Source organism: Pangasianodon hypophthalmus, chromosome 28 (assembly GCF_027358585.1).
Source record: "Pangasianodon hypophthalmus isolate fPanHyp1 chromosome 28, fPanHyp1.pri, whole genome shotgun sequence".
Lineage (NCBI taxonomy): Eukaryota > Metazoa > Chordata > Actinopteri > Siluriformes > Pangasiidae > Pangasianodon > Pangasianodon hypophthalmus.
Window position 1 is genome coordinate 15,632,785 of NC_069737.1, and position 27,065 is coordinate 15,659,849.

The window sequence follows — 27,065 nt, forward strand, 5'->3', positions numbered from 1 at the left end:
CCCTCGCTGGAAATGAATTAAGGATTTAGAGATGTCTGGATCCATGCAGTCTCTTGATCACTAACTCCGCCCCTCGCCCTAACACTATTCATGGTCACCCTGAGTTAGCTTCTCTGAATTCCTGCCTTGTTCCTTAGCATTTTAATGAAGCAATGTTACTGTGTTGGTGTGTGTGTGTGTGTGTGTGTGTGTGTGTGTGTGTGTATCTGGCACCAAACAGCCAGGTATTCCCGAAGGACTTCAGGAGGAAATGTAGCTCCAATTCAGTCACAATTAGAATCTGGAACTAATCTCTTGGGTGCGGAACTCAGTCTATGGCACAAAAAAATGCAACAAATCCCATTTGGCTCCTAAACATGAAAATAAGGTGAGAAATACAGGCAGGCAATGGAAGTGTTGAGCTGATACCGCTACTGACACTGCTGCACTGCACATAATGTCTCACCATATATTGTTAGGTTATTTAGCTGACTAAATTAGGTTTCCAGGCAACTAAAACGTGACTGGGCAGCACACTGGAGCTTTTACTTGCCTGATGGGCTAGCTAATAAATTTATCATTTGCTCAGTTATAAAAGCACCTGACAATACTAATACTACTCAGAAAATTGTATCAGGATGTTAATATATTGTTATTGATATTATATTAAGTTAAACAACAGCTGTTGTCCCAGTCAACGTCATATATACCCACACACACACACTTCAATTTGACCTATAATTGAGCATATTTGAGTATATGAGTATGGTACACCGGTAGACTGAGGACTGTCTAGCTTACAGGATAATTAACAACTTGACAAAAATGAATATATTGACTTAACGATCCTCCATTTTTCCCCTCAATTTCTCTCTCGGTGGAATCTCTCCCCAAAGGCCTTTTCAACAGAGAGATTCAATCAAAGCATTGATTTTCTGTTTCAGGGTCTCCAGTGCAGGACGCTCACAAAAAAAGTGTATAAATATCTCGAGTCCACAGATGGCCCCACAGTCCTCCCCCTCTTCCTAACCGGTTCATTTTAGCGATAGATAAGCATGCTTTGGTGGTTTCTTATCGCCGTAATTCAGCACCAACATCCCGCTCGACCTTCAGCTGTCTGCTTGACGGATTCGCAGGCAGCTGTTTTTTGGTATACATGACAAGCAAAAAACGAGCACAATGGAACTACACTTTCTTTTCATTCGGGAAAGAATGAGCAGTGCACTTTAAAGAATGGAGTGTACTGTCCTCAGTCTGCAAAGAATGCACACAAAGATCTTTTTATGCGATCAAGTCCATAAAACGGATAACTTAATTACAATTTCGGGTAACAGTTTTGACCATGGCATTTCGTATGGAGAGTTTCAAGCTGTATGAAGGGGTCCAAGCACCATTTATTCATTCATCTTCAGTAACCACTTTATCCTGGCTTTGGTGGCAGTAGATCCTTGGAAAACTGGACACAAGGTGGGAGGGAATACACCCTGGATGGGATGCCAGTCCATTACAGGGCATCATGCACACTGACAGTCCCACAGTCCTTCATACCTAGGGGCAATTTAGTGCTGCTAATCTACCTACTGGCATGTTCTTGGGAGGTGGAAGTAATTGGTGGAACCCCACACAGGTAATAACCCCAGCTCAGGATCGAACCAGGGACCCAGATACCGTAAGGCAGCAGCACTACCTGCTGTACCACAGGGGTCCAAGCACCACTAAATAAGATGTGACAAGAATCCCAAAGAATTCCTGCATGGATTTTGATCTGCGGTATAATGTCAAAGTGTCAAAACCACTGTATAATGTAGTATAATATCAAAGGAACTTCTAAGTGTGTGTCGAAAAGGTATGGCTCTTTCAGGTGAAACTGTATCCATGTGCTCAACATTAATCTAACTGCACTTCCACAAACATGGCAGGCCAACCCACTGCACTGATGGAAGACCATGTTTACAAATGTAAAGTAAGTAAACTCATCTCGTTTGTCCCATCCTGCATACTCCTAAATGTCTGTGTTTGTAGATGTCAGTGTATCACACAGTGTCAGAAACCACATCAGCAATCTCCACAAAGCCGACTGAGGTGATAATCATTGTGAATAATTACTGAGGCCTTTTCCATGATGCTAATGACATTTCCATTAACACTTCAGACCAAACTATTGCACCATTTAATGAATATATTTATAAATGTAACGTATGTAATTTGCTCATCTTCCAGTTACCTCGTAGTCAAGTAACCTTACCTCATAAAGAGTTGTTACTTAGTCTTAACTTAGTTGTCTAGCTAGCCATCTAGTAACATTTGAGCCCAGAAAAATAACTTCTGGATCTATCATCAGGTGAACTGATAAACTAGCGATAGTTAAAAAATTAAGAAATGTCACATGCAATGCACAAAATGTTATGACATATAGTTTTGTAATATAATTTTCTCAGACAGCAGTGTATCAATGAGTCTCTTTGAGATACTGAACAACTCGACCATGTGACCATGTGATGGTTTAGGCATGCACATGGACTTGATGCACAATGCTAAACTGGTGGTTATAAGAGTCCCTTATTTAGCCACATTAGCCTTGCAGCTCCAATGTAAAGAGAAAGAAGCAAACTTCAGACATTAATCATGTCCAAACAGAGGACAGTATGCAGTGAGACGGAGTTGCACTTCCTCCCTCACTGTAACAATTTCGAGACAAAAAAACCCCTCTGTGTCATCGCGATGTGAAGCAAATTTTCCCCAGCTCACAGATGATGAGGCATTACAGGTGATTTTAGAGGTGCAGCATTTTGCACTTTGGCAAAAATACTCCTGGCATGTTGCAGCCTGACAGACTGTGAGGAATCACATGATTAGATTCATATTGTATAATCCAAAAAACTGCTTTTCTCTTAGTCTGTTGTTTTATTTAAACAGGTCTTTCTATCTATGCTCATGCAAACTGTGAAATGTAAATGTACCCTAAAGTCACGGTTCTAAAGAATGAGGTCCATGAACTATACCCAGGGTTATAGTAAAGGTTCTCACTCTTTATTGTTCAAATTATTGCACTTTGTTCAAATACTTGAGCATTCCACCAATAGGACAAAAAAATTAGCAAAAAAAAAAAAAAAACTTTTCAATGCCGAGACATTACTTAGAGGACTGCTTTCTTAGAACCCTTAAGGAAACATTAAGGCTTCCATGTAGCTTTCCTACCAGCAAGAGCTTCAAGTAAGGATTCCTTCAGGATGTTGTGTATCTCTGGAAGGTTTCTCTGGAGGAAACATAAAGGTTTTTATATAGAACACTAGAACAGAGTGCTTCCTATCAGTGAGAGTTTCAAGTAAGGTCCCGTCTGGATCTTATATATCTTTGGAATGGTCTCTGTGGAGGAAACATTAAGACTTCTGTGTTGTAACCTAGAAAACAGTGCTTCCTTCTCAGTGAGGGTTTCACGTAATGGTTTCTTTGGACTCTTATAAACCTCTGGAAGGTCTTTCTTTGGGAAACATTAAGAGTTCTTCTTAATGTAGAACCTTATAACAGATTACATCCGTATCAGAAAACTCTTGATGAACCAGGTACACTTTAAAGATCTAGTGTCTTTAAGAATGGGCCTGTTGTAGCGTACTTTTAAAAAATGGGCAGGTTTGGTGATGTCACTTTGGATTCCTTCCCAAATCGCTTCACCCAGAAAAGTTTTGTGATGACATGAGGCTCCCAGAAAGAAAGATTTCTCCTTGGAGATTTGAGCAGCATGTTGGGCGTCATCGATTTGTCAACGTCTCCGGGTGCCTAGCTCTGTTGATGTTTGTGTGTGCGTTGTGATTTATCACTAAGTCTCGGTGCGCCCTTTCCCTTGTCCCTACAGTTCTGTATATTGACTTCTGGCTCGGTCCAATGCTAACATTAACCACTGGGATTCCTGCAGCTAACCTTTGCTTTCTTATTCCCCGGACACTTTTTAGACCGAGCTTCGGCCTTTCAAGATGACGGATGGCACTGTATCGCAGATAGATGAGCTATGTCGCGCCACCAGAGATGGCGAAATGGCAGGATGTGACATTTTCAAAAAAATGCCAGCTTTTCCAGAGAAAAGCTGCACGTATGGATCTTGATGTAATATGAAAAAGAAGTGAAGCAGTGAGACAGAATCTGAAGGAAGAAAGATAGACAAGTTGGAAGTGTGGATTGAAAAAAGAAAGAAGACAAGATGGTGGAGTCTAGTGAGCTGCCAGCTCTCAAAAGGAATAATGTGTAGTCCTGCCAAAGTGGGCAAAGCAAAAATGTAGTAAACAAAAACATAAAAAAACTATTTTTTATTAACATAATCCTTTCACAAATTGCTTGTCTAATATCCTTCATGGAAACAGTGAAATATGATTTACATTAAAGATATTTTCACTGTTGATCTGCTGCTTAAACTGTGTTTAATCACATTCTAATTATCGTCGAAGATATATCAAGGAGAACAAGATGACATTAAAAGAGACTACATCGTCATCTATATCTACAAATGATATGTTTCCATCATTTTTTATCACATCCTCTTGAATTTCTCGGCTTCTCCCCTCATGCAAATCCACATCCACATAAAAACGTCCGAACGGAAAGCCAACTAGGAAGACAGACGAGAGTTAGAGAGAGACGCAGTAAAGTATCAGCGTCTGACAGAGAGACCCTGAGACACGGGACGTGATATACAGCAATCTCACGGCTGAAGATGTGATCAGGAGTGAAAGAGCAGACGGCTGTCGTCTCGGAGAAGGACGAGGATCAGGAAGGAACAGAACATCCGGAGAGCCGTGAAGGGGGGAAAGATGAAGATTAAGGAATGCTAGATGAGCTGTTCGAGTGTGAGACAAAAACAGGAATAAAAGAGAGGATCAGTATTCCCTGAGTGTGCGTCTGTTTCAGGAGGCTGCTACTGAAGGATGAGACCAATAAAATAGAACCACGAAGCTGCTATCAAAGGGTTCAGCTTCGTACCGGAGTCTTTGAAGAAATGTCTTTAAATCATAGAAACCTCCGAGCTGAACTGCCAAGAATCAAAGCTTAAAGACTTTTTTTTAAATCTTGCGTAATATGTAAGGAATAAAACACAACATGGGGTGATGTGACAAAGCAGAGTTACTGTTATGACCTTGAAGTTGATTATTTTCCTGTAACATCACGTCCCCGAGTGTTTTATTGTTCTTATTCTCTCGCTTCTTGTGAGGCTGCCATTTACCAACATCCTATATACTGTGTATTATTGTGCTACATACACTCACCACAGGGCCCAACGATCTCTACTACATCCTTCCAAGCCTTATTTTTCTTCGTAATGTCTCTGTACACATTTAATGAGAGCTTGTATATGACAAAATAAGCCGAAACCATAGTTATAAGTTTTTCTTCCCGATAAACTAAAGTCGTGTGCTGGGAACTGAAGAAACATCGGACCACAAGCACCATAGGATTGGTCTGAGGAATCATTCGAGCGAATCATATGGATTCATCACTTTACAAAAAGTGTACCAGCTGGAATCTGCATTGAATTGCCAAAAAAAGTCTTGAATTGAAATGTTGTTCAATTGGCATTGAAACATGCACGTATGCAGAAAATAAACGCTCGGCCGGCGATTTGTCGCTTGCTAGTGTGACGTATGCTAGCCGTTCCCATTCATTTCTTCACACATTCTGGTATCTCTGTCCTTTATTTTCTCCAGACAGGTTAATATTAGCATGGCCTGTCCTTGTCAGGTTTTCTGTAAATATGGTTCTGGCTGGCATTTAACTGGTGAGATGGTGCGATAGTGAGAATCTCAGCACAAACTACCTGACTGTGGTTGGAGGGCACAGATGCTATCATCAGCCTCTTTACAATGAAGTGCATGGCATTTTGAAAATGAGAATCGAACACGACTCGCTGTCCCTCGGGCGCCTGTGTGTGAGACGTGATGCCACAAATCCACAAACTTCATCAAGATATTTACTGACCGATGACACGGGTGAAAACTGATCAGCAGCAACGTGGGGCGCCTAAACTCCCCCCCCCCTGTATCCATCACCGGTTTAGACAATGAAGAGTCGGTGATGAAGAGACGGAGGAATGTGACACGACTGGTAGTGATACATTCGCATACACACAGGCACCAATCCATTTCCATCGTCTGTGCAAATTCCGATGAGCAATAAAGCCGGCAAATCCCTTTTCAAATCTCTCAATTTCTCTCTCTGTCGCGCTCTGTCCATCTGTAATTAATCTCTGGAGAGAGTAAAGCCATCACTCCGGCGTCAATATGAAGTCCTTTGTGCTGCAGTTCTGCCACACCGTATGTGTGTGTGTGTGTGTGTGTGTGTGTGTGTGTGTGTGTGTAAAACCCATTCCAGCTACAACTGACACCAATATGGCCGCCATCACAGTCGCTGTTAGCTAGAAATTACATTTTATCAACTTTACCTTAAAAAATCTATCAAGTACCAGTCTTATATCACCTAAATTAAAAAAAAAGATTGATGGAAGATATAATTTTTTCAGGAAACATTATCCAGCCTTGCTAGCTAACGGTTGTAACCTAACTCATGTTCTTTACATACGAGTTATATGTTACGTTATGAAAATCTAGCGCATTTTTGATGACTTGCTGTATATTATATTATGCAATTTAAGTTGCAAAATTTTTTAAGTCTAAGCTCCAAACCAGATATGCTAAGAAAATGGCTGCCTTTCCTGCTAGCTTTGTTAGTATTTCAGTTTGTTCAACAATAAGGAGCGTCATAATGTTGCATAAATTAAAAATCGTTTAAAGAAAAACTTTCCACCACTAGATCCAGTGCTAAAAACATAAAATAAAAATTGAGAATTAAAATATAAAATAAATAATACTGTAGTAATAAAAATGCAGTTACACTTTCTATGAAGGCTATAGTTATAATGAACTATGACTATGTACACATGACGTTATAAAGCATTCATAAGGTATCAAACACATTGTTATAATTATCTCTGAAAATGCATAGCAATATTTATTATTATATTTTAATTATCTATTATTATATTATTATTATATTTTAAGTAACACCATTACTAAAGAAACCAAGCATTTATAAACTGGCACAGAATATCTTCGGTATTGACATAATGTGTTATAAACAGTGCTTATAATGCATTATAAACTATTTATAAATGCATTATAAACATTGCTACAATCTATAATGCCTTGCATGCATTATAACAAGTCATGAATGTGTGCATAAGCCATTATACATATGGCCTTCATAGAATGTGTTATGAAATGCTTTATAACATACATAATACATTATAATGTCTACTATAAACCTCAATAGTTACAGGTACCATGTATCATAATGCTTTATAACAAACTTATAACTTATAATGAAGGCTTATTTTCTTACATAAAAGTGAGGTTATAATATGTTACAATGCATTATAACACACCTCAAATTGTATGTTTTAAAACAAAACTCTACAGCATTAGAGCTTTTAAATGAAGTGAGTTAAATTATGCTACTGTATAATGCATTATAACAAACACCATCTCAAATTATATATTCTATACAGATGAATCTATATAACACATAATCGGGCATTATAGCAGGTCGTTAGAGGTTTTAAGTGAAATAAGTTTGTTATAACGCATTATAACTTGCAGTAAATACACTATAATAACACAGAGCTTGTGTTATGGCACACTGTATAGTTTTTTTACAGAGCAGACATTATGTTACGTAAAAACACTTTCCCTTCAGCTTTATTCAGGAGAAAGGATTGACCTTTTTGAATAATATTTCTCCTCGAGGCTCTCTCTGCTATTTCTGGCTTGTCACTGAGTCGCATTTTAACTTATAATTTTTATAATGTGGGGTCAATATCCGTAATTGCCGGAGCTCCCGCTTTTATTTTTCCTGATTGTGGCTTTCGCAGCGTCTCTGTCGTCTAATCAACGATGAATAAGAAATGAGAGAAAGTGGAAAATGGCCTCATCACTCCACAATGTATTCACAAAGCATTCTGTTGAGGAGAGATGCACACGAAAGAAAGAAATGGAAGGAAAACAAGTCATTTTTACGATTCTACGTTTTTATAGTGATGTAAGTTTTAAAAAATTGTAACTGGCTGAAATAAACGGGTGTAGCCAATAAAAATATTTTGACATCATTTTGGCGTCATTCATATTTTCTTAAAGTTGAGGTGTTGAAGTATTTTATAGGAAGGAAAAAATCATTTTGGTCAAAATTGGACTTTTGGACTTTTGGACATCCGATGGGATTTCTCAGACCACCTCAGATAGGACAGTACAGAGGTTTCCATGTCAAACTCCAACAGCTAAAAGTGGATTTGTTTAAACTTTAGAGCTTTTGATAACAAGGTGGTATTACTGGACTTACACTGCGTTTTGCTCACGAGCTCAAGATCTATCGACGTTTAGATCACAGCCCCTCCATTTAACTGTTCAGGTCCATCACTGATCTACCATCATGCATCCTGACGTCCCACAGCTTAGCAAAAAGCAGATGGATGATCCCCGGACCGTAGTCACGTCGTCCGTCAGTCGAAACCAATCACGCTCCGCTCGGCTCCACTCCACAGAGACTCGAGACGTTTCCCCGCCGAAAGCGGGGCGGGGTCGTCGGTTCCGCTTCAGTTCCACTCGGCTGCGTTCGCATCACACCGATTCAAGAGCTCATCATTCAAATTTCAACTAATTAGCTCCTATTAATTGGATTCACTTCACGAGTCAAACTGAATCAAGAGGATCTGACCCCTGACTCTCACCTCGGATCTCGAGACGTCTGCGGTGAAGAGCAGACAAGTGTCATCTCTGGGGAGAAAAAAAAAACGAGAAACGAGGCAGTTCTGAACCGGAGAATTATGGGCCGTTTTCTGTCTAGCCTGCACAGTCCATCTTATCATTTTATATCCTGAAAAAAACGTTGTCACTTTCCGTGTTGTGTGAAGCTCTGGGTGTGGAATAGAGCTCAGGTTTCAGAAACAGCTCTGTGCTACTACGCAAAAGGCTGACTTCAAATCCCAAAGATCCCAAATCCAAGGTTTATGCCCAGCATTAGCAACAGCACAAGGTCATTTTCCTTCTCTTTCTTTTCCAATATTTCTCAACTGATACATGATTTACACCTAGTCTGAGTGACCAGAAACCAAGCCGTGATAGCTTCCTCCTTAGTCACGGCAGTCCGGGAGGAAGGATTGTACAAGAGAGAGAGAGACTGAGCCTATTCCAGTTAGCGCTAATGTTTCATTGTCTTCGCGTTGGTGTATAATGAATGATAATGAAGGCCTGAGGCAATTTCAAACCTTCACACGACTAACGAACTAAACTAAAGAGAGATGAATGACTAAGTTTGAGCCAAATTCCAGGAAATCTATTAAGTGTTTTATTTGGGTTTAGTAGAAGACGACACAATACCTTTTCAGCCATCACGAAGAAAATAGAGCTCAATAAACATTAAGAATAGAATACTAATAATAATTAGTACTTACAAAGCTGATCAGTAGCCAGAGCCCTAAAGGTCACACGTGGTACCTGCTGCTGTAATTTATATGACTGAAAATCCAGGTTTACTCCTGGAGTATAACAGCTGTATTAAATCTAATATCCATTATGCTGCTGTAAGAATTAAAGACGTTCTCATTGTATAAAGAACGTTTGGCATCCTTAAAACAAACAAAAAAAACCTGTGCTTGAAAAATCCTTGTACTACTTTTGAAGCATCTGTCCAGATAAGACGCGGGTCTTTGGGTCTATATATGTATCTCTGAGTGGCTCTGAGTGTCTTGAAGGCCACATACAGAAATCTTTCATAGTAGAAGGAGGGAAGTCATCAGTGTGTGTGTATGTAGTCATATTCTACTTATACACACGCCTTTTTGTCCCACTTAAAGACACGCCCATCTGCCCCACTCCGACACGCCCACCTCTCCCACTTAAAGATACACTCATGCATCCCTCTCAAAGACACGCCCACTTCTCCCACTCAGACACGCCCATCTGTCCCACTTAAAGACACACTCACGTGTCTCACTTAAAGACACACCCATCTTTCTCACTTAAAGACACACTCACGTGTCTCACTTAAAGACACACCCATCTTTCTCACTTAAAGACACACTCACGTGTCTCACTTAAAGACACACCCATCTTTCTCACTTAAAGACACACTCACGTGTCTCACTTAAAGACACGCCCATCTTTCTCACTTAAAGACACACTCACGTGTCTCACTTAAAGACACGCCCATCTTTCCCACTTAAAGGCACGCCCATCTGTCTCACTTAAAGACACGCCCATCTGTCTCACTTAAAGACACGCCCATCTGTCTCACTTAAAGACACGCTCATCTGTCTCACTTAAAGACACGCCCATCTGTCTCACTTAAAGGCACGCCCATCTTTCCCACTTAAAGACACGCCCATCTGTCCCACTCAGACACAACCATCTTTCCCACTTAAAGACACACCCATTTGTCTCACTTAAAGACATGCCAATCTGTCTCACTTAAAGACACGCCCATCTGTCTCACTTAAAGACACGCCCATCTTTCCCACTTAAAGACACGCCCATCTGTCTCACTTAAAGACACACCCATCTGTCCCACTTAAAGACACGCCCATCTGTCTCACTTAGACACGCCCATCTTTTCCACTTAAAGACACGCCCATCTGTCCCACTGAAAGACACGCCCATCTGTCTCACTTAAAGACACGCCCACCTGTCTCACTTAAAGACACGCCCATCTGTCTCACTTAAAGACACGCCCACCTGTCTCACTTAAAGACACGCCCATCTGTCTCACTTAAAGACACGCCCACCTGTCTCACTTAAAGACATGCCCATCTGTCTCACTTAAAGGCACGCCCATCTTTCCCACTTAAAGACACGCCAATCTGTCCCACTTAAAGACACGCCCATCTGTCTCACTTAAAGACACGCCCATCTGTCTCACTTAAAGACACGCCCATCTGTCTCACTTAAAGACACGCCCATCTGTCTCACTTAAAGACACGCCCAGATATTAGACTCAGTTTGATTTGATTTACGTCTTACGTGCTCAGCTTCATACTAGCGTCGTTCTCAGCTACCTACACTCACCTCCAACAACCTCTTCTGCTTCCTTCCAAGTTTTCTTTTTTTTGTTCATAATGTATCTATACAAATTTAATATGAGGTCGTGTATGACAGGAGAAGATCAAACTACAGCTCAAAGACACGCCCACTGATCCCACTCAAAGATAACTCGCCAGTCGAGCCATTGGTTTGGATTTGTCATGTTACAGCATCATAACTAACTGGCATAGAATTGAGGAAATCTCAGCTCAAATGCCATTCTGTCGCTGAACTCGTAGAAACAGACAGTACAGTATTAACATTATTTATGTTTCCGTTAAGATTTCTGTTCGGTAAAAAAAAACAGGACTGCTACTGATCTCTGAACTTCAGGATCTCAGTAAACATTAACAAAGAAACTCTTCTAGCATGAAGCTGTAAATTCACTCTCCATCATAATTCACTTTAATATACTACTGGAAGAACTCTGGCTTTTGGCCACGCCTCTTCCCATAAAAGATGCAACTTCTCGGCATACTGCATTTATTATACTGATAGATGTCTGGGCCCTGAGATCCGAGCGTATTTTTATGAACATCAGAGTAGCCGTGTAAAACTAAACTCTGCTATTCACTGGCGTTCTTGTGAAAGAGCTCGGGCTTCAGCAGCAGGTTAAGTGAAATCATCCCCAAGACAGAAGAAGAGGAATTAAATTACAGAGGGTCCGGCATTCATCGAGGGTTTAGGCCGGATGAAATTGAGGGTTATCGTTCGGTTCGTGAGTCAGCCGTGACTTCTTTCTCTCAAACGTCTCAAAGGACGTCAGGATGAGAAGAAGCGCGAGGTCTGAATTCTAATGCTTTGTCAAAAGTCCATGTTTAAACAATGAGTTCGATCCATAAATTTAAATCTGGTCGAATAAAATTCAACACACTCTCAAATCTTGTCTTAAATAAACATGAATTAGCACTCTATGAATATAAAAACGCAATGTTTGCTGAACACACACGTGTGCAGAATGGAAAGATCCTCTACAGCAGTATCAATTATTTCATTTTAAATATATTTTCTCTTATTTATATCTTTTCTCTAATTTCAGGATTTATTTATTTATTTGTTTGTGTCTTTAATCTTTTCTTTCTTCTTCATTGACCTCATCTATCCTTCATCCCTTTATTCTCTTTTTAAATAACATTGGCTGGCTTTCTTCCTTTTTCTTTCTTTGTTTCTTTCTTTGTTTATTTGTTTGTTTGTTTCTTTCTTTCAATCTAAATGTGCAGTTTGTAATGTTCAACATTCTTCTAGAGAAACTTTAATTATATAGGTTTGTATATAATTTCATTATATATATATATATATATATATATATATATATATATATATATATATATATATATATATATATATGTGTGTGTGTACATATATATAATTTAGTTATTTATTTGTTTGTTTATTTACTTACTTATTTAAATACTTTTTAATTATCAAAAAAAATTTAAAAAATTGATTTACAGTTCTGCCGTGCGTTGAAACTGCTTTCATCGTTTCAAGCTTCTGTTTATTTTTTTTGCACAAATTAGCTCCGCCCCTCCCATTTTTTTCTAGATCAATATCAGTTATAAATCAATATTAGATATCTTAAATATATTTTTCCTCATTTTAAGGCATTTAATTAGGATTCACATATTTGTTTATTTATTAATAAACAAAACTAATAAACTAAGTATCAGTATACAATGAATTTCATTTCTTTCCTCCATTTTGTCCCAAGGGTGCACAAACTTTTGCACTCAACCGTATGTACAACTAGAACTAAAACACATCAAAAACCTAAAATATTCTTTGAACTTTTGTTGGTGTTTGTGATACAAAGGAAAAGAAAACAGACAGAAAATAAATTATCCCTTTGCTAGGAATGACCTTTATTTTTTATCTCCTGGGGTGTGTAAACTTTTGCACTCAGTGTGATGTATGTATGTACGTATGTAAAACGTTTAATCGTATAAAGGTCGTGAGTGTCGTCACGCTGTAGTAGTTTGGCACAAATGAGCACAAATGACTGGATTTGCTAAAAAACTTTTTGATAAACTGTTTGTTTAGAAGTTAGCGCGCTAACACTTAAGTACTGAATTAGCAAATGCACTCGAATTAAACAAACACATTTAAGAAAGCAGCTGGAAAGCGTTGATAAGTTTTGCGAGTTTTATCTCGCTGACCGATTCCTTCTGTATTCTGTATTTCTAAACCAAGTCGCAATTTAACTCCGTCTGTAAAACCCCAGCCATACGTCATTAGCCGCTAATGGACTCCATTAGTTCATTATGTGTATCATTGACTTTAACTGCATAATTTGGCACTTTTAGGGAAAGAGAGAGAGAGAGAGAGAGAGAGAGAGAGTGAGAGAGAGAGATCATTCCTACTTCAACCACTGTCTTTCAAAAAAAGTTATAGCTAAATAGAGCGAAAGAAAAACAGCTCATAACTAGCGCAATTAGCGAGAACCTCTTAAGCGGGGTGTTAAGCAGCGAGGTGACGAATGCGCTTCAATAAAACAACAGTAAAGATAAAGCGAGCTCGCTTCACGTCCCGCGCTTTAATGAAAGAGCGATTCAGTGCGGATGAGTGAATTAAAGCAAGCCGGCAGAGACACAGCGAACTAGCGCAGCGCAAGGATGCTAAACACAATGAAAGAAAAGAGTGTGAGGAAGAATCTCGGCAGAAATGGAGATAAAGCTGTGAGGAAAACGTAGAAGCCGTCAACCTTGGTGTGTAAAACATCCAACACACACAAACACACACACACACACTTTCTCCCGCCGCACGCTACATTTCTGCTAGTTTAGCTTTCAGGAAAAAGATTTAGAGCAAAAAACACACAAAGACAAGCGCTACTGAATGTGCTACCGTGCTAACACAACCTAGCTTATGCTAGCTCGCTAATAAATGAGCTAGCATGGGCTTCTCATTAGCTAAACACTACCAGCAAGTTAGCTAACAGCTCTAAGGTAACCTCACTGTTTCTTTCTTTCTTTCTTTGTTTTCTCAACAATGTTAATAGTTTTTCATTCTCTTTTTTCTTTCTTGTTTTTTTTTCTTTACTTAATAATATTAAGTGTTTTTCTTTCTTTTTTTCTTTTTTTTTCTTTCTTTGTTTTTTCTTTATTTTCTTAATATTAATTTTTTTCCTTTCTTTCTCTCTTTAAAATAAATAATAATAAACCATAAATGTGACGCATCACTCCGGCGCTAACTGTATAGGAATGGAAAATACTGTATAATGCAGTTCTTATTCTGCTTTAATCCTATTGGCTGAAATGGTGGAAAAGAGAAGTCTGATTGGTCAATGTTTTATCGATGGGCGTGTCTGTGAGGGCGTGGCCTTTTTCTCTTAATGCTAAGTGCATGAGGGTGTTAATAAAAACTGAGCATGAGAATTAACACACTGGCCATCAAGCACACACACACACACACACACACACGCACTTAAATTCTCATATTATCTCTGTCTCGAGACGATGAGACTCACTTTAGGTCTTGGAAAGGTTCGGCTCGAATGTGCGGCGTCTCGACCGAATGAGCAAACACGACTCCCTCGTTACCTACAGAGAGAGAGAGAGAGAGAGAGAGAGAGGGAGAGAGGGAAAAGAGACATTGAGAAAGCTGGACAAGTGAGATAAAGGATGAGAAAGGTGAGAGACAGAGATGAATGGAATGAAGAAAGGAAAAGTAAAGGGTGAGAAAATGAGAGCGAGAGAGAGTGACAGGAAGAAAAGGGATAAGAGAAAATGGATGATAAAAGGAAGAGAACGATAATAAGAAAAGAAGAACGAGTGCACAAATACCAAAGACTGAAGAGAAGGTCAGTGATAAAGAGAAAAGATGAGTGCTGACATCATGACATCACAGTTCTCCATGAAAACCTCCTTTCATTTTGTCGTTCTTTGTTTCTTTCTTTCTTTCTTTCTTCTTTATAAAGTGTAAAGTAAATTTCGACTTATAGTGGAAATTGTTCTACTCTCTAGTTTGAACAGAAATGAGTTTATGTATTCTCTCTCTCTCTCTCTCTCACACACACACACACACGCACACACACACACACACACACACACACACACACACACACACACTCGTTCTTTCTGCAGGTTTAATGGACGATGAGTTTGGCGGCCCTGAACCTCACTTTTCCACTTGACCTCCCACACACTGCTCGTTAAAAAGAGAAAGAGAGAGAGAGACGGACGGACAGACAGAGAGAATGAGTGAGATAAACAACGATAGAGACAGAGTGAGAAAGCCTGAGAGAAAGACATAGATAGATAGATAGATAGATAGATAGATAGATGGATGGATGGATAGATAGATAGATAGATAGATAGATAGACCAATGAGAAACTGATGAGACAGAGAGATAAAGAGAGATAAAGATAGAAAAAGACAGAAAGACAGAGATCGATAGAGACAGTGAAACAGAGGTAACAGGGATAGACAGAGAGACAGAAAAACAGAGACAAGGAGAGAGAGAGAGTGAGAGAGAGAGAGAGAGAGAGAGAGAGAAAGGGAGAGATAAACAGTGACAGAGAAAGAGACTGAGAGACAGAGTTTGATAGATAGACAGTGATGTAAAGAGAGAAAGAGACAGAGACAGATAGACAGGGAGACAGAAAAAGAGAGATAGACAGAGAGAGAGAGACAGACTGGGAGAACGAGAGAGATAAACAAAGACAGATAAACAAAGAAAGACAGAGACATAAAGACAGAGATAGATAGGGAGAGAGAGACGGAGAGAAACACAGAGAGAGAAACAGACAGATAGAAAGACAGGGATGGATAGTTAGAGAGAGAGGTGCTAAGACAGAAAGGGAGAGAGAGAGAGAGAGGCAGGGAGAGAAGGAGAGAGAGAGAGAGAGAGAGAAGATGCTGAGAAAGTGTGTTTAATCTGCTAGGTAGATGTGAGAGGATAGAAATTTAATTTTGAAAAAAAAAAAAAAAAGCGTGGTGTGGGTGTGTGTGCGTGTGCGTGTGTGTGTGTGTGTGTGTGTTACCTGTCACTCTCAGCTTCTCGGTGCCGATGCTGACCTCATTCTCATCTGCGGAGAACAGCACTCTGTCTCCGTCTGAGCTCCGGACCTCGAACCTCTGACACTGAGCCTCCACTGTATCCGAACCTGCGGACACACCGAGAGAAAATCCACTCACGGATCCTGTAGTGATCGCAGACGGGACACGCCCACGGCAACCATTTGCATATCGGTTCTAACTGGATCAGTTTTGTACACTTTTCTGGCCGCGAGCTTCAGAATGCCGAAGCCTGCGATCTGATTGGCTCTCTGCACAACCGTGTGCGGGTTTCCAGCAGGAGCTTGTCGGAGAACGATGCAGTAAGAGTCAGATCAAAAAAAGTCCTCCGATTCCTGTTTTTAAAATTTCTTCAAGATTTTTGTTTGAAACAGCGGCGACTAAACGTGATTGGTCAATGACAACGCCAGTTCCTCTTCCAGTGAAAGTAGGAGGTTCTTAGCCACGTTTACTGACAAAAAGGTTCTTCTAGTCCACTCGGAAGACTAATCTACTTGAATGTGGAGAGAGGCATGAGCCAGAAATTCGACAAAATGTCATTTCAAACACAGATTTAATTAAAATTGGGCAAAAATTGCGTGAACAATGCATAGTCTTTGGCGCAAATAACACATAAAAAGCATACTTCTTCAGGTTGCTCCATGTGTGTTTGTCTATAACTAATCTAACTATATACGTATATCATAGACGTCGCTAAGCCAATACAGTTAACCTGCTAGCTAAACTTAGCATGCTAGTTAGATTTAAGCTAGATTATGTCATCAAGCTAACAAGCTAGTTTTTGTTCAGATCCTAGCTGATATCACGACTGTAGCATGTTAAACATATAAACTTGTTTCGCAGACATTTCACAACATTAAATGTAACCATAAATGGATAAAAAGTATTATGTTACATTCTTAAATCATTAAAAGGTTGGAAAACAGCACAACACAGAGTATGATATTTCTTCCTGATTACATATTTCCCAATATGGACAAAATTCGCTTTTTCTATCTGATGTAAAGCACAGAGTTCTGGGAAGTGGACTCCTACTGAGGCGTGCAACATCAGAAAAAACATCTGCTCGACAAAATCCGGTGAAGGATTATCGGAAATATCCACTCTGTCCTGGATTTGTGTGTGTGTCTGAGTGTGTGAGAGTGTGACTGTGTGTGTGTGTGTGTGTGTGTGTGTGTGAGTAGTGGGCGCCTTGAGAAATGTCTGCTCGGTATGGGATTGTATGCTATTTGCCGCTACGCTAGCTCCAATTTAAGACACAACACCGGAGGATTGGACAGTGTGTATGTTTGTCCAGAGGATGTGATAGAGGACGCAGTGGACCATCACTCCTCTAATCTCCTGCAGCAGAGACTCGTGGGAAATGGAGTTTTTCCGCCAGGATCAGCAGGATAAATGAAGCCGCTATGCTTTTCCGCTCGCCGGCTCAATCAGGGCGCTGAAAAGCGCTCAGCGCCGAGCCACTCGAAGAACGCCAAGCCACTTTTTGCAGCCCAGTATCACACAAGGGCACTCAAGTTTGATTCAGAAGCAGCGGAGGCAGACTTCAGGCTCGAGGTTAGAGAAACAAGGCAACTAACCTCCGCATGCACTTGACTCTGAGGTCCGAGTCGTCGCTGGGGCTTCGGCGAGAGCGTGGCGAGCGTGGCCGCCTTCGCAATCAGAGTCGGCGTTCTCATTAACACGGCTGTTTAAATGTTTCAGGTCATCAATGAGGACAATGAGGGCTCAAAATGAGGATGTTGGACAAGGTATAAAGGTGAACGAGGTAAAATAAGGCACGGAGACTGTTTAGGCAAACGAAATCACGTATGGTCACATGACCATAACATGTCTATAGACAACAACAAGGCTGTTGACAAATATTTGGGGCCCCCACTGAAAGTCTGGCCCATGGAAATAACCAAGGACTCATGGAAACTCACAGATGAAGTAACCATCTGGAAAGCGTACACTGTGACTGACGCTGACAAGATGATTGTCATATACAACTACAGTACAGTCCAATTCTTCTCTTAACCTTGTTAGGGAGCACCTGCTGGGGCCCAGGGGCCCGACCGTGGCAGCTTAGCAGTGCTGGGATTCCAACTCACGAGCTTCTGATCAGGAGCCGTGGGTTGATCCACCTAGTTATGCTAAAGTTATGGTGGATACCCGACTGGAAGGGTGAGATCGGAGTAGAGAAAGTGGACGAGAGTAGGAGAGCGAGGTCGCACAGGAGAGGTATTACAGTGAGAGAGAGAAAGAAAGAAAGTGTAAATTGACCTTGTGTTTGTTTCATGCTGCGGGCAGATAGACAGAGATTTGAGAACAGCGGTGCTTCACTTTGGACTCAGAGAGTGACTCGGTGATAAAACAGCATGAGTAGGGCTTCTCTGGGACACTCACACACACACACACACACACACACACACACACACCTTTTATACTTAGCTTCACCGGCTCTATTATTCATTCAATGCCATCTATCATATCCATAACACCTTAAACTGACCTTGGGGAAGAAGAAAGAAATATCTAGTTTATTTTGTGTGTGTTTTTTCCTCTGCACCTCACCTCTACCCCTCCCCACTGTGGTGTGTGGTTTATTCCACTCGTTTTGGTCTCTCCATCTCAAATTACGTGTCGGCATCACTTTCGTGGTCACCACTTAAAGATCCAAAGTGGTCTGTCACTCTTCATAAGCTGAAGCATTTCCTCACCACTACACTGGCGTTTTGTCCTTTTTAATGCTAAATGGCTGGCACAACATGCAAATGCTAACAGCAATAAAATCCAAACCATCAGTTAGCATAACCATCATACAGATTATGCTAACTGGAACTGATACTGTTCTTATTTTTAGCTGAAAATCATGGACTGAAAATGAGGTATGTGCCCTTCTCCATCTGGAATGAAACTTTAGTGGGGTTTGGTGGCTATTTTTAAGTCGACCAATTACACATTCAGAGTGTTGTGTCACCTTTTATTAGCGTCTCTTCATCTGCGCTAGGGTTAGCTCAACACCGACAAAATGTCTGCTACAACACTGGTCTGTTTTTCATAAAGCGCTACAGTCTTCTCAGAACAATTGTGAAAGACTATGCAAGGTAGTGCCCTATGCTAACTGCTATTATTTTTGTTATACTACAGCGCTGGTAGGGTGAAGGCTAACACGTGCTTCCTCTGAGACACGTGAAGCCAACCACATCTTTACAAACTGCCGCTCATCCTGTGTCAAAGGGCACCGTCAGAGGAAAGTGTTATCTGCCCTCTTCCGCATACAAGAACTCACAGATACCCATGATTGGCTATTGTCACTGTGATTGACAGGTGAGAGAGAGTACGCCCCTCCCACCCAGAGAGCGATACATGACTGTGCCATCGTCGGGTTTCGAACTCGAGATCTTCAGACAAAACGTTTTTCTGTTTCATCACTCAGGAGGCTACAGGAGACATTTATTTAACATTTCTGGAAGGAGTCTCCAGTGTCAGAGGTAAAGCTGCAACTTTCTGACATCATCAGGACAGAGTTGCTTCGTAAAATGCAACTATACATGGACAAATGTATACTGTGTCTTTAATCAATCTTTTTTTTTTCGTTAATTTATGGACAGCAGTGTTTATTTATACGACAGGCCATCTGCTAAACAATGGTTGATTGGTTCAAGAAACGAAACTTATCTCAGCCTTAACCTCAATCATGAATTTTTTTAACAACTTTTTTGTAGTGTTGTTTGAAGTCATTAAACATCAGAAGCCCAAATTGGTAACACAAACTGAATCGACCCCAATTACGAAGGCCAGAGAGGGATTAAAGAGGAAAATCAGAAGATAAAGCGAGACTAATTTCGATCGTGCTGATACGACGAGGTAGGAGAGTGCTGTAGGAAAGCGTTCATCTTTCACATGCTTAATCCGTACTTGATTGCATCCACCCTTGCATGCTGGGAAAGTGCAGGATTTCTATACTGGAGGTGACATCGCCCCAGGGAGGACAGCATACGATCAGACACAAGAAGGGCCCAGTTGCCAAAGACCCACAGATTACTGTATGGAAACATATGCTTATTTAATTAGCATATGCAAATGCTTATAGTAATTAAACAAGGCAAGTGCGTTTGTTTTTTTTCTTCTTAATTTAATAGACTGATGATTGTGCACCTGATTTGAGCATACCGGCATCCATTCTGAGTGAACCTCATAGAAATAACAGCACTTATTATACGTACTGTTCCAGTTTTACGAGACTGACAGTAATTGGACAGTTCACACTGTGTATCACAGAATCATTAGCAAACAAAACTCTTGTTATGAGCCTAGACGTGGAATTTGCATCTATATCCTGTAGCTTTTTTCTCAAGATAAGGACTAAGGAAAGTGCTAAAGCCAGTAACACAGGCCATCAAAAGAAATTCAACCCTGTAAAAGAATGCCATAAAGAGAAGTATAAACCATCACAACCTCAGAGAGTTCGCTACAAAGCCGCAGCCAGTGGAAAGCTACAAAAACTATAAATACAGCTTATAGTGTGCTGAAAATAGATATAAAAAGCCTATAGACTACTGAAGTATTATGGACAGAGCAACAGAGTGAGAAAAGCACAGAGGAAGAAAAGTTCTATAATAGTAATAATATTAATTTTAATTATAATGCACCTTTCCCAAACTCAAGATCACTTTACAAATTTGGAAAAAGGAACAAGGATAGAAATAGTGATCAAACTAACAAAAAGGCTGGTTTGTAGAGTGATTCAAGTGCTGTTGCCGTGATCAAATTTCAGTGTCAAGCGCTTACTGAAGAGGAATGAATGATTAAAATGCGGTCTATGGAAAGTTCAACCAACACCAGCCCCTCTGGAAGACCTGGGATAGGAAGTGTGATGGCTTGGACGAGTATCACAAGTAAGACTGCCAGTAGAAACAGCAGATGAATCCTAAAGTAAATTGACCTGCTTAGATTCAACCAAATCTCTCAAACATCAAAGATTTGTGCTTTGGAATACCAGATGGTGAAAACCTGGCTGGGGCAAGTCAATCACTCAAACCTGCACCCTGAGCAATCAGAATTTCACTTACTGAAGACAAAGTGCACCATGATAGAAGCAAGAGGTTAAAATCAAGAACCTGGAGTAGCAAGGTGAACTGGTGGGAAAGTTTATGAGCATTGGGGTAAGGGGTAAGGGGTAAGGGGTAAGGGTAGTGCTTGGCTAAGCATGGGAAGTTGGGAAGATACTTCGTATAGACCCTAAACAGCTAGTCATCAATGGCGTAAAATAATATTTTACACAGTACCTAACATGGCGATTGTGTATTTGTCCAATTAACTTTGGTTTCCTGAAAAGTTAAATATGAAACTGTTGACTTTAATCTCATGCTCATTTTTATTTTTCCAATATGCTGGTGTACCAAGCCAAAACTCCAAAATTTGAAGAATGAAGAGCTACACACTATATGGAGATCTTTTCTCTTATTTATTTTTCATTCACACTGCATTTAGGTGGATCTCTGTCGTCCTTCATACTAAAATAAGAGCCTCAATAACCACTAATTAGATACTCCATTATTAAAAAAAAAAAAACTAGACCTCCTTTAAAACTCTGCACTGAGATGATCAAGATCTCATCAAAACCCTCTGAATTCTCTTTTGTGAGAGACAAAAACAACCCGAGGGAGTTATTCATATTTATGCAAACAGGATGGAGCATGGATGATCACACAACTCAGATTTACCAGCGGCTGCTTTTAGTCATTAACGAACTGAGTTTTTACTCTTCTATTTCTTCATTTTCATTCTGCAATCATGTTCTACTTTCATACACCACACATCACGAGTTCTTGGCTAAAACATTAGCAATCGTATCGTAGCTTATCGTTTCTATAGTAACAGCTCATTCTCAGGGATTTGTCAGCAAAATCACTCATATGGTGAAGTTTTCTGTAAGGAGAAATGGGTTTAACATTTATGGAAGGAGTCTCCAGTGTCAGCGCTTTGTAACATGCAGGGGTAAAGCTGTACCTTTGGAGTTACAATGTGGGTAAAAACATGGCCGCCTCCTTGAAAGCTTGTCTGTTGTTTACTCTGTCTGTGTAACAAATGCTCATGAACTAGCAACAAGCTAGTCAGCTAACATCTGTGATGACTGATAACTTTAAAAACTTTCATGCTGTATTTACCTTCTCAAACCCCCAAACCAATGCCTGTGTCTGTATATTTACTGATCTAAAGTAAATACGATTTTAATCTCATTTAAAAGTAGAAAAATGGTGTTTTTGTTTTCTGTTGATGGTGTGAGCAGCCATGTTGATATGGTGTTGCATGTTTGAAGACTTCCTGATGGAAGTTTCAGGTATTATTGCAGATCCTTCTTGTATTTTGTTTAGTGCCTTTGAATCGTCAACTGTTTGAGAAATGAGAACCAGATGATGTTGAATTTTGTTCCAACACCTACAACAGCTAACAAGCTAGCTATTACTGTTAGATTGTGGCTAGTTGTATTATTGATAAACTCCTTTTTGTGGGGATAAAATAAAGATTTTATCACCTCTATGCCAGCAGAGCATGACTCTATACATCCTGGTTCTTGCACTATATAGGTAGCACATAGCACATAGCATGTAGCTTTCAGAGACTCATTGCGAAGTCTTGCCAATCATTCTGTGTTGAGTAAGTTGTTCAGCATTATTTCCAGTAATTGATATTTCATGTGGCCTGTTTTTTTTTTGCCCTTGTTTTGATTTCATGAATTTCTGTGTTTGACCTTTATACTGTTTTTGTTGATTTTTGGATTATTGGATTTTTATTTTTAACCTTTCTGCACATAGATCTTCGCACATCTCCCGGGTCCGGGCCATGTTCTTTACAGCTTTCCTGATTGATCGGTTGATTTATTAACATCAAAAACAGGTTGAAATGAATCCATCTTATGAAATTGCTCTTGCTTGTTAGAAGTCAAGGTTACAACATCAGCACTTCCGTGGAGCTCGTATGAATAATGTGAGCAGCATCTCAATGCGTAAGCCACAGGCAAAGCAAAAATTGCTCCGTCTTTAGCGGTGCTGATCTGAAAGCGGCCCTAAAGGCAGCTGCTAAACTTTACACGAACACAAAAAATGTTCAGTAATGTGACGCTAATCTGTTAAGCACTTGTATGAAAAAGCCATTGATTGTAAGCAGAGCGGACGAACGTGGGAGTTTGACTGAATGTCGTTTTCCTGAAGTGATGCATTTTACACCCACTTGAGCACGTTTCGAAAAATCAGCCGCACAATCAGCCCTGATCGAATGGAAACCCAGAGCCTGGGTGACTTATTTGATAAGAAAGGATGGCTCTCGTTCCCAATCAAAGACACTCCAAAACCATCAAGCTCTGAGTGTCTTCAAACCAGGACAAGGACATGCTGTCCGAGCCGGAGGAGGTTATTCCGTACCGTCACGCAGCAGAAAATAATGAAGGATAAGTGGCAGATACTGTTCACTCTGGGCTATTAATTGGTACGGATTCAGCTTTCATCAGAAGTGAGCGCTGAAGATGAAATCACGTCAAACTGGCTGTTTGATGATTAAAATGTTGACGACTGTTTTTCAATTCTGAGCGTGGACGTATGATTTTAGCCTCCTTTCCCTTCTTTCTTCTCTGTTTCCCACCCAGTCGTAATGAAATTCCCAACCCATCGAAAGGTCACACCATAAAAACCATAAAAAAGAGAGGAAGTATAAGAATAAGAGAAAGAAAATCGTTTCTATAGTAACAGCTCATTCGCAGGGACGCAGGGACGGTGGATGGTGAAGTTTTCTGTAAGGAGAAATGTGTTTGTTTAACATTCATGGAAGGAGTCTCCAGTGTCAGAGGTTAAAGCTGTCAGTTTAAGTTTTCGGACATTTTTAGAACAGAGGATTTTACGCTTTATGGTTCCTTGGAAAAATGACGAGCTCCATTTTTTTAGAGAGAAAGGAAAAAAGAGAGGCTGGTGATGGAACAACAGCGATAACATAAGCTAACATTAAATGTAATTATAAATGGATAAAAAATACAACTTGTCATTATTTAATTTTTAAAAAATGTTAAATTGTGGTGGTATAAGAGGAATAAAACTCTCGGAAACATGGAGTTACAGGAAAATAATCAACATCAGGATGGTAACAGTGACTCCGCTTCATCACTCCACCCTGTTATCGAGTGTTTTATTCCTTACTGGGCACAATGAAGAAAACTCTTCCTAGTGTTTAATAATTTTTAATATCTACAGTTTTTTTTATTTCAGTAATGTTTTTTAATGCAGTGCTATTAAATATTTGTTAGATGTTACACTCTTTTATGTTATCGTCTCTTATTTCTTTTCTTTTTCCCAACCTGGTGGGAACGAAATTCCGTGACCCAGAACCGTCTTTTTTTTTTTTTTTCCGTGACAATGAAACGTCGAGTGCACAAAGCTGTCACTTCGAGTGAACAGGTGCTGGATTTTTTCCGTCCCGCCTGACGCAACTTAAAGGAAACAAGAAACGAGGGATGTGTCCTAAACGCAACAGTGATGAAAACGTGAGACTGAAATATTGGGTTTAATCTCCGCAAACACCCGCGGGGTGAAAAACACCTGACACAGCAGCAGCGGCGGCGGCGGCCGCGGCGATGCGAGCAAAACTCGGGACGCAAACCGAGGCGAACTGATGGAGGAAAAAAAAAAGATTTATGAGCCGCAAAAGATAAATTATTTATCTGAACTTGATAACAGGCATTAATAAAAAGCAAAGAGGGAAAAGGATGAACCAGGATCACCTGCATTAATCAGTGTGTGTGTGTGTGTGTGTGTGTGTGTGTGTGTGTGTGAGGTTTAGCGACATGTATAATCAAAGTTGCTGTCATAACCTGCAAATGACTGATGTGTTTATTCCCACACACACACACACACACACACACACACACACAATGCCCTCTATCACTGACATTTCTCTAGTACATATGCATGCAAATTCCCCATAACCTCCACCATCCACTCACACACACACACACACACACACACACACTCATACACATACTCACGCAAACACACACACACACACACACACACACTCACACACAGGCGTAGGAGTGTTTGCCACAGCATGTTACTACACTGAGCTCCATCTCACTCTAATGAGAAAGGATGATGAAACACACTGTTCTACGGCACGATGTGAAATTGCGTAACCTGCCTACTGATGAGTCACTCCGGGACACACACACGCACACACACGCACACACGCACACACACACGCGCGCACACACACACACACACACGATCCCTGATCTGCTCACACAGCAGACGTCAGTTTTTGAAACGCAAGCCACTGCAACGGAGGCTGAGAGATTCTTCTAAACTTGGCAGCCTTTTTGCAACATACGTGTGTGTGTGTGTGTGTGTGCGTGTGTGTGTGTGCATGTGTGTGTGTGTGCGTGTGTGTGTGTGCATGTGTGTGTGTACCGTCACCTTCCTGTCCTGATGCGGTTCCTAAAATTGCATTTTGACCCCTCATTGCCTCTTTCTTTCCCTCTCTCCCCTTCTTTCCCCTTCCCCATCTGGCAGTAATGAAATCCCGTGACACGGAAAACTAGCTCTGTGAAAATGAAAAGTCGATACAGAGGATGGAGACGACGTCCAGAAGTGGACATACGGAGAGACGGAGAGACGGAGAGACGGGAAGGAGGGAAGAGTAAGACAGAGCAAGAAGAGAAGAAAGTAGGTGAGAAGACTGAAAAAATAAAGATAAGGAGTAAATATGAGAAAGAGAAAGAAAGAAAGAAAGAAAGAAGGAAAGAAAGAAGGGTGAGAGTAAATAAGGGAAAGAAAGAAAGAATGAGAGAACGAAAGGTGAGGGAGAGTAAATATAAGAAAGAAAAGAAAGAAAGAAAGAAAGAAAGAAAGAAAGAAAAAAAGGTGAGAGAGAGAGTAAATATGAGAAAGAAAGAAAGAAAGAAAGAAAGTGGAAACAGAATGAAAGAATAGACGAGTATGTTTCCATTATGTTTAGCAACATTAGCGATTTATAGCGTTTATAGCGTTTAAGCATTAGCATGAGCTGCTATCTGCACCTGATTTAGCAGAGTTAGCAGAGTTAGCAGAGTTAGCAGAGTTAGCATGAGTGTCGTTGTAAAAGTGAAATTCTGTAAAATAAACACAACAGCTTTTCCAGTGTGAATTAGCTTTGTAGCTAACATGGCTAGTGCTTAATTCCATAACGTTAGCCAGCTTGCTAACTTCACAGTGTTGCTGTCAGGAGAGGTAAAGTTAACGTTAGCTGGTGTCTGGTGTTTAGCTGGATGGTTAGCGTGGCTAATTTTTCACTTCATCTTGTTGATTTTGAGGTAAAATGAGTTAAACATGTGATGTTTTTTAGCTTGTGTTAGAATCTGAGCTTAGCGCTGTGAAGTGTCATGTTGGAGAATTCATGCTAGCAGCATTCCATTTTTATTAAAGGTCATATTTTGACGTGAACAGAACACAGCAGCGCTAATACACATACATCACGCTAATAACGCCGTTCTCCCGGCCCATGATCCTCTGCTCTTTACCCTGATAATCACTGTCCTCCGTCACCCACAATGCACTGCGGCATCACTCACACACACGCACTGGGAGGATTAGAGAGAAAGACCTCGACTCTCCTGAGACACACACACATACACACACACACACACACACCGGCGTAGTCCATTTGGAGATTGATGTTATTGCTGAGAGCGAATTCAGTGTGAGAGAGAGAGAGAGAGAGAGAGAGAGAGCCAGAGGGAAAGAAAGACAGATAGAAACAGATAGACAGATAGAGAAAAATAGACAGACAGAGAGAGAGAACAGGGAGAGATAGAGAGATAGACAGATAGAGAGCGAGACACACACACACACACACACAGAGCCAGAAAAACAGAAAGAGAGATGGACAGTTACAGTTCAACCAGAGAGACAGACAGAAAGCGAGAGAGACAGATGGAGAGACAGACAAACA

At 40.4% G+C, this 27,065-nt stretch overlaps 1 protein-coding gene across 3 annotated transcripts in view; it reads right to left on the reverse strand.

Moving 5' to 3' along the window:
- The window catches only part of LOC113547359 (zeta-sarcoglycan), a 157,598-nt gene that overhangs the window by 12,403 nt on the left and 118,130 nt on the right, over positions 1 to 27,065 (reverse strand). For all 3 annotated transcript variants that reach the window (XM_034301381.2, XM_034301382.2, XM_053231000.1), the window contains 2 exons: positions 16,073 to 16,195; positions 14,557 to 14,629 (listed from right to left, as the gene is read on the reverse strand). In XM_034301381.2, coding sequence (XP_034157272.1) covers positions 14,557 to 14,629; positions 16,073 to 16,195 — 196 coding nt within the window. The remainder of the gene's footprint in view (positions 1 to 14,556; positions 14,630 to 16,072; positions 16,196 to 27,065) is intronic.